The sequence below is a fragment of the Fringilla coelebs genome, assembly GCF_963513975.1.
Source record: "Fringilla coelebs genome assembly, chromosome: 3".
Classification (NCBI taxonomy): Eukaryota; Metazoa; Chordata; class Aves; order Passeriformes; family Fringillidae; genus Fringilla; species Fringilla coelebs.
In genome coordinates this window covers 100213731-100227558 of record NC_140030.1, presented here as the reverse complement: position 1 = coordinate 100227558, position 13828 = coordinate 100213731, and the positions used below count along the sequence as shown (strand labels likewise).

At 48.3% G+C, this 13828-nt stretch overlaps 1 protein-coding gene across 1 annotated transcript in view; it reads left to right on the top strand.

The window, feature by feature from the left end:
* CHGB (chromogranin B) overlaps nt 1–13077 on the top strand; it is a 49379-nt gene extending 36302 nt beyond the window's left edge. The window contains 7 exon segments of the mRNA XM_084202116.1: nt 755–819; nt 2832–2883; nt 2886–2934; nt 7881–7924; nt 9137–9230; nt 10030–11696; nt 12791–13077. Of these exon segments, the coding sequence (XP_084058242.1) occupies nt 800–819; nt 2832–2883; nt 2886–2934; nt 7881–7924; nt 9137–9230; nt 10030–11696; nt 12791–12874 (2010 nt within the window). The 5' untranslated portion in view covers nt 755–799 and the 3' untranslated portion in view covers nt 12875–13077.
* The last annotated feature ends 751 nt before the right edge of the window (nt 13078–13828 follow it).

Sequence of the window (13828 nt, the reverse complement as noted above, 5' to 3'; positions counted from 1 at the left end):
CTCTCTGGGCATCAACTGCCCGGGAACTCCAATCCTGCCATGATGCTAATCCTCCAAAAGCCAGCCCAGAGAGATGTGGTGGCAGTTTTGGGGCACTGTTCGTTGTCCAGGACTCCTCTCTGGTCAGGGAGGTGTTGGGTGCTCTTACTTCCCCCCTGGTAGAGGAGGAGGTACCCATGGCTGTGGAGGTTGCTTCTGTTGTCAGCAAGGCAATTTGGTGACAGCTGAGGCTGGGAGAAGGCTTAGTCATAGCCAAATTTGTAAAGCCATGAGTAATCGTGTCAAGGCCACTTGTGCCCCTGCTCAGATCCAAAAGCTGCATTTGAGCTTGATGGCCAGTTCATCTGCGGTGGTCAGTTTTGAGTTGGAGTCCAGCAGATCATTTTCTGACAGAAAATTAGGTGAGAAGTGGCAGCTCAGAAAAAATGAAGTCTTGTGACTAAAAATGCCAGTGGTGCCCATATTATTAGGCAAATTCCAACTTTCTCTTCTAGGAGGAGTTGTGCCTGTTGGTTCCCATCAATATCATCTTTCCCCTGGAGACATTTACCAGTGGAATTGCAGGAGCTAACTTGCATTTCCTGCCTGGAGCAAGCAATGCCAGTGAGTTCTACTAGGGAAGGACCTAGGAAGTGGCACTTCATGCTGACTGCAGGATGGAAAAATTGCCCCTAGGCTCCAAAGTATGCTTGCTGTTTGTTTGCTGTTTATATGTTTGTCTATTTAATATTTTAAACTTATTTTTGTATTGCAGCATTATCCAGTTTTCTGCCATCTGAGCTAACAAACTGAGAGAAGGATGCCTGGGGAGGAAGAGAGGTATGTGTGAGCAGTGTATGGGAAAATGTTCTGTGGAAAACCTGGGATGTTGGATAAATGGTTGTGTTTATACTTGGTCTTCCTTCTCTCACCTCTGTTTTGGGTTTGGCTTTGTTTTGGGTTTGGTGGTTTCTTTTCTTTCATTCTGCAGCCTGTGAGTGTATCCAGAAGCCCTGAGGATTAATATCAGGTAGCACAGGGCTTTTTCCAGAAGACCACAGCAGGCTCTGTGCATGTATTTTTCATACCACTTAACAGTTACGACATCCCTTGTAGGCTTATTTTAAACCTCTTTTCAGTTAGGCCATATAATATTTGACCTCCTTTCTGTGAAATAGATACATTACTTAAAAACAGGAGCTAGAAGGATCCTGCATGGAAGAGAAGAGGGTTACAAGTGAAGAAAATTTGTTTTTTTAAGAAGACTAAGAAAGACAATTCAGGAAGAGTTGGACTGAACTTTCGAGGTTCTCAAGCAAAAATACCCTGTGAATTCTTTGGATTTTTTAACGGAAAAAGTCTTTTGACACTAAAGACTGGAAGTCAGTTTCTAGCAGCTTTTTCTGCACTGCCTAAGTGCATGTGGCATGAATAAAACCCCACAGTGTGAGGTGCTATATAAATACAGAAAAGAAAAAAAAGATACTTGCCCATGCTACAGAAATCACCCATCTGTACCACACAGGGTCTCAGCTGCAGCTCAGTTTGCTGGGCACTGGTGCCATGTGCTAAGGCCATAGGTGGTGACAGTCCTGTTTCACTTTTGTGGAAGAAGGACTCAAAAATGTGTGCAGCTCCATCATCCCTTATGTTGCAATGAGCACTGCATGTAGCAAGGTTTCTGAAAGGATTTTGGTTCTGTTAGGGAAACTGGATAGATGGTGGCCTTTAGGTGCAATTGTCTTTCTCCAGACCCATCCTCTTAGCACCTCCTGAATGAAAGTTTGTTCATGAAATGGGCTGCAGTATTTTAATGCCATGAAAACTAATTGGCATGTAAGAATGAAGATAATCCCCACTAGCACACCTAATTAGAAGAGCAATCCTCATTTTCCTCATGCAGTCTCCTCTCAATTTAGAAGGAGCTCAGGCACAGAAATTGCTTGTCATCCTTTGAAGTTCCAGCTTCTAGCATGAGCCAAATGGGTAATTTTTTAAAGCATTTGTATTTGAGAGAATCCCACAGGATAAATACTGTTTATTCATAGAGCAATAGATTGTCACAACATTGCAAGGCGTGGATGTCACTGCAGTCAGAGTACTGACACATCTGAGAAAGGAGGTTGGGGTGTGCCACTCACAGCTGATCAAATGAAATGTGCCTTTGCCTGCAGTCATCCTGATTTAGTGCAGTCACAGCTCTCTCCTGATCTGCAGAGAAACTCACACCAGCTGATACCTGGCTGTAAAAGTCCATGTGAAGTGGCACTGCTTTGAAAACAGAGGCTGACTTAATTAACTGTGGGCAAGATGCTTGGATGCTCTGGTTTTCCAGCGCTGGCAGAAGAGACTGTGGGATCCTGCTTTGGAATCCTACCCTGAAGACAGAGTTGGATATACTCCAACCAGTTCTGTCCCTACTCCTGTCAGAGGCCTCCTACAACATTTGCAAATCTTTGTACCCTCGAACCTGATCAAATCTGAAGGTGTGAAGGTGCTCCCATGCAGACCCTGATGTAACTGATGGCAAAACATGCTATTTATATGCCTATTTATATGCAGAAGCAGAGAACACATAAAAGGCAAATGTTTCACTTAAAATTCTTTCTCATGAGCAGCCAAAGAGGTTGAGGCCAGGCTGAATATTCACACAGACAGGAGAGGGTATGGGGGCCTTGGAGTCAGGGAAATTGACTTCCCAAAGCCAAGACTGGAGATTGCCACAGAAGCACCTGCCCGTGGAGATGGGCTGGCATAGGCAGTACAGAACAGCATGCAGGAGGGAGATGGGAGATGTTGCAGGTGGTTTGTCTTCCATGGTGGCCAGGTGACTGGCTTCTCTTACTTTGCAGAAACAGCAAACTGAATGCAAGGCGAACAAGGTGTCTGGCTTGGCCTCCTGGTGTCTCCTCCAGGCCCAGGCTTCAAATGGAGCTGGAATTCTGCTTCCTGTTGGTAAGTTGAATTGGAGCACGGTGCTTGTGTACTGTTTTCTGTCTTTAAAGGCTTGTGGCTGTAGCAGCCTGCCATTGTTAATGGACAATAGAATGGCACAGGAATGATAACCCAGCTTGGTGTACAGATCCATTGTCCTCCAGAACACTGGCAGTTAGAGGGCCATCTGCTTGGCTCTGAAGACGAACAAAAAAGAAAACTGTTAATACACTTAAAATTGGAGGTGGCCCTCTGAGGGTTAATGAAGAACAGAAGGAGTTCTGATCTTTGCCTGGCTCTGAAAGGAACCGGGTGGAACATTCAGACTTCCTCGTTTTAACTTGTCATTTAAGCTTTTTATTCCACTGCGGACTAATTGGGACAGCAGGGGCTGTTAAAGGAAACGATGTAAAATTTGATCTGTCTGTGCTTCCTCTGGCTCCCCAGAGCATCATCACAGTAAATAAGAGGTTTGCCTGTGGAGAGGGATGCTGAGAGCAGTGATTTCCCTGGTAGAACTCTTGGGGAATACTGCATGTCATTCCCTCCCCAGGCGCCATAAGTACTGGGATTACTCCCCAGTCGGGGTCTGGGTGTACTGGACAGAGGGTGGGGGGGAGGCTCTGCGAGGAGGGAGCAATGAGGGGAGGGGAAAGGACAAAAACTTTGCCGGAGGAAAAGGCTGCAGCAGCACCTGAAGGGGCTTTGATCGGAAAAGGGTGTGGGAGCGCGGCGGTGGTTTCTTGTGGAAGCTGTTTCAGAGAGATGGGTACCGCATCTCCTCCCTTCGGCAGAGGCTCGGCATCTTCTGATTGTGGGAAAGACCTAAGGATGCTACCGCATCCTCCGAGCCGGAGAAAGAGGCAGGGAAGCCACGCTTTCCCCCTTTGCTGAGGCACGGCGGGGCGGGGGGATGTACAGGGGTCTTGGAAGTATTCGTCGGGGGACGGGCAGAGTGGCTGCGGTAGTTCCCAAGGAAGAGAAAGCGAGCTCGGCTTGCCCACCCTGTGAAAAAGTTGCCCTGCTCTGGAGGGGAGGGGGCGGCCGGGACCGAGCGGGTCCCGGGCCGCGGGGAGAGGGATAGGGCGAGGGGAGGGGAGGGGAGGGGAGGGGAGGGGAGGACGGGGCGCGGGGGCGGCGGCGGCACCGCCCCCGGGGGCTCGCGGTGACGCAGCTCCGGCGGGGCCCCCCGCCCGCTCCTCCGCCCCCGCTCCCCTTTTAAACCGCGCCGGAGCCGCCGAGCGCAGCCCAGCCCAGCGCAGCCGAGCATGGGGCCGCTGGCGCTGCTCGCTCTCCTGGCGGCCGCCGCCCTGGCAGGTGAGGGGGGCGAGGGCACATCCCGCCGGGAGAGCGCTGGGAAAGGCGGGGAACGGCCCCAGCGGGCGCGGGGAGCGCTGGAGGGATGCACGGGCTCGCTCCGGGAGGCGGCGGTGGGTGCGGGACCCGCAGCCCGGGGTCGCCCCTCGGGAAGGGGCGGCCGGGCCGTGGGGATGGCGCTGGGCGAAAGCTCCTCGGCTGCTCCGCCTTTATTTTTATCCCGGTGCAGCGTCTTTGCACAAAGACTTCTCGGTGCGGCTTCGTTACAGCGGTGCTGCTGGGTGTTTGCCAGCCGGTGCTGGATGCTGGGAGGTGATGGCAAAGTAGCGGCTCTGCGGGTTTAGCTAACAGGATTTTAAATTTTTTTTGCACGCGACATTAAATATTCAAACCCCACGGTGAAATGAACCTTAAACACAATAGAATGAGGTGGTGGCTTGGCTCCATAGTGTTTTATGCATACTTACATCATTGGTTGAAAGAGTTGGTGTTATTCTGGGTTGAGTATTTTGGCTTTAGGTCTGTTAGAAGCCTCCACACTTCTGGGACTTGTACAGAGACTGTGAGGAAGTTGGCTGCCTTCAAGTGCCTTTGTTAAAATCAAAGAGGGAGGGTGGAATACGGAGGGGAAGAGACTCCAACACAGAGAAGCTCACCACATTTATACCATAAATTCTTTGGGGGTTTGTTACCAAATATTTTTTCCTGGTTATGCCATCAGACAGATCAAGTACTTTACATCCTTTGTGGCTGTCTTGCTTTCAGATGTTGAACTGGTTAAATGTTAACTTCAAGAACTTTCTAGTACTCCTGCAAATCAATATGCCTAAATTTCAGTGATCCTGCCTAGGAAGACACTGTGACATTTTGGTGAGGAATGACACTGCACTGAGTCATCTGCACTGATGAAACAAAGCCACGTGGGGATTTCATCAGGGACCCACCTGAAGATCTGTTCTAATCTTGGAGATGCAAGCAAAAACCGTGTGAATTTGTCCTGCATTTATCATTTCTCATGATATTCATCAACTCTCAGCACTTAGGCAAAATCAAATAATCTGATGGCAGCTGCCTGGCCAGACTTGGTTCAGGAGGGTAAAGCAGAGCCAGGGCTTAGCTTTGCTTCGTGGGGCTGTGGTTTGTTTCTTGCTGTGTGTTCAGGTGCAAGGTTTCCATGCTGCACCTGCTCTGGCTTTGCTCTGCTCTGGAACCCTGCTGTGCTCCGTCTGCTGTGTTCCTGTGAGACCACGGGTGGGTGCCCCGCTGCCTGAGCCTGCTGTCCCTGTCAGGGTGATGGCCTCACCCCTCCTGAGCACACGTGCCGAGGATGGCAGCCGTGTTGGCCAGCACCTTCAGGTGGCAGGTGGCCCCAAGGGAGCTCTTGCCAGCTGGCAATGAGCTGGCACTGCCAGCACCTGGGTAAAGTGGGGCACTGCTGGCTCCCCACTGCCTTCCTGGCTCAGCCCTGGCAGAGCTGCTGCCTCAGTGTGTTATTTCAGGCTCTGGCATGGATTGGAGGCTCATCCTGTTTCTCCAGACAGGTTAATATGAGGTTTGTCCAATACCATTTGGTTCTTCTGACGTTGTTATGATGCTCCCTCTTTGTTCATGCTGGCTTTCACTGTTAACCAAGCTCTTGGGAGCTTTTGAACAGCAAAGACAGTGGGTACAACCTGACTTTGTCTTCCTGTGCTACTGACAGCACTCAAGGGGTGGCCTGAAGTAGGAAAAGATGTCCAGGAGTTTGTCTGCACTGTGCCTTATCCCATCAGCTGGGTGTCACTCACAGGAGATGGGCTGTGTCAAAGGACAAAATCAGATGTTTGCCCTGGAGCCTGTCAGGTTTTCACAGGGGCTGGAGGAGCAGAGGAGCCTCCCCAAAAAGAGCCCGTGAAAGGGCTCATACCTGTGCTTTCAAGTGAGTGGAGCCTGAGAGCGGCTCCTGCTGTAAGGCCAACGTCCCCAACACCTGTGGGATTGAGAGAATGTCTTTCTAAGAATATCACTTGTTTTGCTTTGTCTCCTGCCCCGATGTATGTGCGTGCTGCTCCTCCTGCCTGCAGCAGCCTGGCAATCATTTGCATACTGGGTTAGTAAAGGAGCTGGGAGCTGCCTCAGCCAGCTCTGAACGCCAGAGATGGGGGAGAGCCTTGGCTCTGAGCAGCACCATCTCCCCTCACACACCACCTGCCACTCTGGGGGAGGGAGGCAATGCTATTTTAGGGGAATCCCTTCTGTGCTCTCCTTGTGTGGGTTCCCTTCTCTGATGGCACTTGTGTACGCAGGGAAGGGATGGGGGCTGGAGAAGCGCATCCCTGCATGTGTGTTTGGGGGAGAGCGCAGAAATACCAGGAGTTATTAGTGTATGATGCTCAGCTATTACACTGAGTCAGTGCTCCAGGGGATGTCTGCTTCCTCTGCCAGCACAGAGAATAAAAAGGTTGTGTTGCTTTAAATAGTGTAAGGCTACGTGCTCCTGTCTTCCTTGGGATAGTGTGCATTCTCCTGACGTTGAGAGGTAAAACTGACCTCCTTTATCTCCATGATGTGCTGTGTGTTCATCTGTTTCAGGAGGTCTCTCACTGACCCAGCCAGAGAGAGGTCATGGTTGTGTTTAGGACTCTACTGACCCATGTAAGGACTTCAGGGCTGCACCTCAAGCTCTGTGTTTGTGTGTGCTGTGATTCTGCACCGTGTGGGAGGCCTGCATAGCCAGGATTCAACAGGCCCTGCTTCCACACACTGCTGTGGGGCTGGCACAAGTGCTTAACCTCATTCCTGGATATCTCCAGGTGCATGGGAATTGACACAGTTTATTAATAACACACAGCAGCCAAGCTCATTAACCAGATGGAGATATTGCAGTAGTGATGGCAAAATCAGGCAGCACAGAGGTTTTATGGGCAGTAGCTTCTTTCCAAAAGCAAATTCCTTGGCCGAGGTACAGTAGAACTGATGTAAGGAGGTGTGAGTTATCCCACATATCCTCAGAGCAGAGACAGTGAGGGATGGATTGTACTGCTTCCTTCCAGAGCAGTTTTCCACTGAGATTTGAGGGGGTTTTGCTTATTTCTTGGAGTGATAATGGACCACTCAGAGAATGGAAATTTTCTTGTCTCTTCTGGCTCCATCCTTGCAGGAGCCACCTCCAAGTGAGACAATATTTCTCCAGCAGGACTGGGACAATAGCTGCTCTAAAGTCTTAAAGAATGGTCTGCTGTTGGCAACGGGTGCAACCTAGAGCTTCTCCAAGAAGCCAAAAGATTCTTGAGGTGCAAACAGGCCTTGCTTGTTGGGTCTGATTTTTTTTTTTTTTTTAAAAGGTGCAACTACACAAGGACCTGGTTTGAAGTAAAGTTCCATTTTGCAATTTAAACATGGCTTTCTTTGGTGTTGCATTTTTTGTGGGTGGGATTATTCTTGGTGTATATTATTTTAGTGCTACAAGTGTTACCATGCCTCTTTTCTCGTGCTATGCCTCAATTTTAGGTGGCTTTTCCATCCAAATAAGGAAAGATTTAATGTGGAATGTGCCTGGTTTAGTTGACTGCCAACCCAAAACCCAAGCTGCCTCATCACACCAATTTGACTGAGGACTCCTGTCAGTGATGCTTGTGTTAATGAATCTTTAATAATTGGTTTTCTTCCAGGTGCCAGCACAGTTCCAGTGGAAAAAGACCGTACTGAAGAAATGGTGAGTAGCTGCTTGTCAAACCAACCTCAGAAAACACCAGTGATGTGTTCTCCATTTCTTTAAACTCTCAGGACAATGCTTCATTTTTTTTTCCTAAGGGTAATTTTTTTAAAAGCTGATGGCTGGTGTGGAACTCAGAGTGCCTTTAGCTGCCAGGAGATGCCTGCCTCCACCTCAGTGTGTCTGGTGGAAATGGGAGCTGGCTCTTGTGTCAGTGTGGTACTTGAGAAGCTCTGCATTGTACAGCTGCTTGAAAAGTGCTCTGAAATATTGCACAGTACGTGTTATTGTACTGACAACTTTGGGGAAAGATGAAATACCTACAGTTACCAACTGTGTAACAGACTTACTGATGTAGTCCTTCCTCTCCCTCTTTGGAAAGAGCTCTTACCCTGTGTGATTAAATAAATGCCATCAGCTGCTCCTAGAGCTGACACCAGGCCCCCTGCACTGGTTGTTGCTATGATCATTTAGATCAGCAAACACCTGGTAATAACCAAAAATAGTTAAAAGACAAATGGCTCTGTAAATGTTTCAGTGTCTCCTCCCAGTCAGCCTGAGGCTCTTGTACCTCCAGCAAACAGGAGCACTTGTTCTCACCATCAACTTCAGCACCTGAAAATCATTTTATACAGAGGACATACTTTGGTAGTGCTTAGAATTAGAGCACATTGTGTGACTTTCCTAAATCAATCCATTTTCTCTGCTTCCAGACAGCCCAGTTGAATGTTCAGTGCTAAAAACCAGGCAGGACTCAGAGCACACACATGTGAAAAGGTGTGGAGTGTGTCCCTTACAGAGGATATGGAGGTGTTTTAGTGTATTGGCAGTCCAAACTGCCTTTGCAGTATGCTCATATGGACAGATCCTAGAGGATAATCCTCATCCTTTGAATGTGTCTTGTCTGTTTATTTTATAGGGTGTGTTACCACATGTTGTTTGACTTTCCTTTGTACTGAGTAGGGTATTTAATATTTTAAAAGGTACAAAAGAAGCCCTTTAGCTCTGCAAACAAAAGGGGAGCTAAAAAGACCTGTCTGTTCTCTTCCTGCTGGTAGAGGAGTGAGGGGCCGAGCCCAAATGTAAAGGATTAATCAAAACTCATTAATTATAGTCTGAACTCTAGTCTCCAACAGGCTTTTCTACCAGCTGGGTCAGAAGTAGTTTCCATTTTTGCCATGAGGATTTCCTCTCCTGTTTTGTCTCTTCCAGGTTACCCAGTGCATTGTGGAGGTTCTGTCCAACGCTCTCTCTAAGTCAAATGCACCCCCCATTAATCCTGAATGCAAAGAAATCCTGAAGAAGAGTAAGTACAACGTTATCTGAACTCAGGAAAGGAATTTGGTGCATGGTTTCTCTCTGGTGTTGGAGCTGGTGAACTGTTACTTCAGCCTGTGTGAAACTTCTGCCTCCAAATTTCAGTGCCAGAATTCTGGTTTCCTTCTGTTCAGTCTGTCTCACTCAGGGAACAAACAGCCTGACCTGGGAATTCTCAGGGATTCTTGCCTGACTCTTGTGGTTCCTTTCTTGAACCACCTGGAGAGTCTGAGAGGACTTGACAAACTCTTTAGGTAGCCTGAGAAGATGAAGCATAACTATTGCAAAGCATCAGATTTCTTTGATTTTTTTTTTTTTTTCCCAGTCAATTTTTAAAAAACTTTTAAAATTTGCTAAAAAGAATCCCCGGTGGTTTTGGGTGGCTTGGAAGAGATGGTTGTCTTTTTATTGTGAATAAGCATCTGTGATGGGCCTGGTGTGGCATTCAAAGAACTGAACACAACTCCAGATCCCATTGATTTTAATGGGAATGAGAGCTAGCTTGATTCAGTACTAAAAATGTGATCTCAAAAAAAGCCAGAGAAGGAAATTTATTCTGGAAGTTCCAGGGGAACTTTTGAAATGCCTAATTAAGTGGAGTTAATTAGTTAGTTAATCCTTTTGTAGGCAAGCATACAAAATAGTGGCAAACTAATGGTTTTGAAAGCAGAATTAAGAAATCAGTTCTGTCCAAATTTCCTTGGTACTTTGGGAAGCCAGTCATGTCTTTGAAAAAACACTTCAGTGGAGGCTTGGATTGCTCCATGATGCTGCTTTTGTTATTGTAGGTGATAAAAATGACAGAGAGAGAAGTGAAAATGAACAGCCTGAAGTGAGGCATCCCAAAGACCCAGCAGAGGCTGAAAAACATCCTACTGGGAGCGTGGAGAAAGAACAAAGGCAGGCAGGAGAGGAAACTAAAAAGTACATGGAAGGAGGTGATGAGGAAAGTAAAAGCAAGGAGGAGGAGGCTGGACACCACACACCTGCTCAGGATGAGATACTTCACATGGAAGAAAAAAAGCACTACCAGGAAATTGGGAGAGTGGAGGAGAGGAATTACCACAGTGAAGAGGAAAGCAAAGAGGGCAAGTGTTGTGAGGATGTAGAGGCTTCTGTTCTCACCAAGAAGTCCCACTCTGAGGGCATGAGCATGGATGAGTTCCGTGGTGGGAATGATCAGAGCCCCAGGGGCCGCGGGCACCTGGAGGAGGGAATGCAGAGCCCTTCCAAACAAATTCAGGAAGGTGAAGAGGGAGAGGAAGAAAGGAGTGAGAAATACCACCATGAATCTCAGGAACATGGTTTCTCCCACCAGCAGGAGCGTGAAGAATCTGAGGAGAGTGAAGAAAGAGAGGAGAGAAAGGAACCCTTTAAAGGCAAAGGTTATCATGGGAAGCACAGGGCAGGTGACTCCTATGAGGAGAAGAGGGGCCATGGTGGTGAGAGGGGGGAACCAGCAAGGGGATCACACCCAGGGGAGGCCAATCTCTGGGAGCAGTGGAAGCACCGACAGAAGCATCAGGAAGAGTCTGAGGAGAAGGGTGGCTCTCCCGGGAGGCGTGGGCCCGAGGGGCTGCAGGAGGAGGGGCCTGCAGAGCAGGGCAGTGAGGAGCACAGGGACAGCTGGCAGCAGAGCCAGGAGAGCAGGGAAGAGGAAAACAAGAGGCGCCACCACAGTGAGGAGAGCAGTGAGAAGTGGCACGAGGAGAGGAGGCAGCACGATGGATCCCACCGTCCTGGGGGCAGGATGTACCTTGCTGATGAAAACCAGGAGGAGCTGGCCAGGTACCTCAGTGAGGAGAGGCAGCGCCGTGTCGGAGGGAGAGCCCGCCTAGGGAACAGGCAACAGGAGGGGTCTCAGAAGGCTCGAGAGCACAAGGGGCAGGCCAGCAGGCACTACAGCACTGAGGACAGCCTGGAGGAGGAGGAGGAGGTGGAAAAGAAGCATCACAGCAGTGACCAGGTGGAAAATGAAGAGGAGGAAAGGTTTGCAGAGAGAGAAGAGTACAGAGGCCATCTCCCCGCAGAGAAAGAGAAGAGAACTGCAGCATCCTACAGGCCTTTCTACCCACTGCTGTGGTGGAAAAGCCGGCACTTGGACAAAAGGGACAGTGCAGGGGAGCAGCTTCTGGAGGGCAGGGAGGAAGGCAGGCCTGCCCTGAGTGAGAAGAGCCTTTTCCCTGAGTACAATGACTATGAGTGGTGGTCAGAAAAGCAAATCCAGAGTGCTCTGAAGCACAGGCGCAATGAGAAGAGGAATCCCGGCAAAACAAACAAATACGATGTGGAAAGGCAGTATAACAAGATGGATCAACTTGCACAACTTCTGAACTACAGGAAGAAGTCAGCTGAACTCCCAGGGCTGTACAGCTCTGGAGAAGACCTGAAGAAGCATCATGTGGCTGGGAATGACAGAAGGAGCCTAAGCCAGAGGCCCCTGACGGAAGAGGAGGTAAGTGCACAGCCGTTTCTCTGAAAAGCTGGGGGAAACACTTCCAAATCCATTCTCAAGGCAGCTGGGAAACTGCACAGAAAAACATAAACAAGATTAAGTCATAGTTTGAGAATAGATCTTCAATGATTTAAAAATCTGCTTTCTTTGAACGGTGGAACTTTGAGTTTGCTGAACTACCCCAGGGCACAATTTGTGGGATAAAGGCACAGCTCCTGTCTGCTGCAAGGCAGGAAGGGAAAGATTTTATTCCCCTTTGGGCCCTGCCTCTCCCTCGAGGCTCTAGAGACTGACAGAACAAAGGTGCCATTGCAGCAGGAGCAGAGAGCAAACTGACAAGCACCACTTGGGCTGTCGGGTTGTTTAAAACATGAGCTGAAAAGTGAGTTGGGTGTTTAGAGGGAAATCAGCTGCCCATGGACTTCCCAGCTGGAATTGCAGAGCAGAACCTGCACTGCACCTGTAATCCTCTTTGTGTGGGACTTCTGTTCTGCACCAGGAGCCAGGAAAACTGAGCCTACAGCCATCAGTCAGCTCTGATCAGCCAGAACTCCAGGTGTGTGTCACTGTGCCTGTGCATTGCACAGGGCTGTGCTGGGAACAGGGGAGCCTGGACACTGATTTATACGGGTGTTAATTGGTATTAACGAGTCATCCTGGTAAAGGCTTGGTACGCAAAACTTCTCCTGCTCTCTGTGCCTGTGGAGCTGTGCCTTCACTGCACCCTGTGCTGGCTGTGGGGCCCACCAGGGACCACCTGCAGCTGTGACACGGCAGGAGGCCACCTAATGGAGGGTAATGGTGCTTTAAATCTACAGGGATGAGGCTGTAATTAGGGCCAGCTCTCACAATTAAAATTTTGATGATTTCCCCAGCCTATGTTCAGTCCAAAGCAGGGAATTTCACCAATCTCCCAAGTCTTTGCTGCACTGCTGTTAACACCTGCTCTGCTCAGGGACTGGGAAGTGGCAGGACAGAATCTGCCTTAGATTATTTTTAGAGGTGTTGGTTGTGGGGTCTTTCCTCTCCTTCCCCTGGACCAAAACATTTCCCAGAGTTAACAGTGATGTGTGAAACGCTCTCTGTTTTCACAGGAAAAGCAACTGGAAAACCTGGCCACCATGGATCTGGAGCTGCAGAACATAGCAGAGAAGATCAACAGCCTCAGGAGAGGCTGAAGGTGTCCTGTGTTCTGTGGTAAAGTCACTGCCACTGGATTGTTGTTTGCCCTAAACCCAGGAAATTCTATTCACTGTCCACTCTTGTGTAGTGATTTACACAGCTGAAAGTGTCTTTAATTTGCTGTTATGCTCCTGAGACCTGAATGGCATGAATTTTAGTAACATAACCTTTCATGTGGGCAGGTATTTTTAATATGCTTTTGGAGATAATTGTGTTAGTGTTCTTCAGGAATCTATTTGTCTGAGTTTGCAATAATAAAAACCATTGATCTTGGACCAAACCTTCTCCTTGTTCACGTGGCTGATGGGGTGATCTGAGAGTGAGCAAGTCAGGTGTGTAGATTGTGCTCAGAATAGTGGTGCTCCAACACTCTTTTAAAAGTTACAAGGAGCCCATCTGTGCATTTTGCTTGTCACTTTGCACGAGCATGAGAGGAAGAAGGAATTTGGAATCTCAATAGTGATTTATTTCTTGTTTCCTTCCTCATTTTCACTTCATTTTACAAGGATTATGGCACATTTGAAAACTGGGATTCAGTATTGAGACTGTGTCAGTGTCACTACTGGTGAAATGGAGCCAGTTTGGCCTTGACCCAGATTAACTCCTCAACATTGTTTATTTCTCAAACTGATCTATTATGCAAATATGTTTTACCTATGTTATTGTTTTTTATTGTCACAGTATCTAGGATAAGCAGCTGTCTAGAATGAAGAGATGGTGAAATTTATATCCTCTACTTGTATGGGTTGTTCACATAAGGAGGAGAAGAAAAGAGAGGAGAAACTTCCCAGAAAGTAGAAAAACAACACTGGGAAGTTTATAAAAAGCAGAGGTAGATAAAACCTGAAGATGTAGTATACCTGTTCTCCCAAGAGGAACCTTAAACTGCTTCTTTCCATGAAAGACAACCCCTGTTTTCAGCTAAGGCTGCCCTAAAAGAGCATTACTCT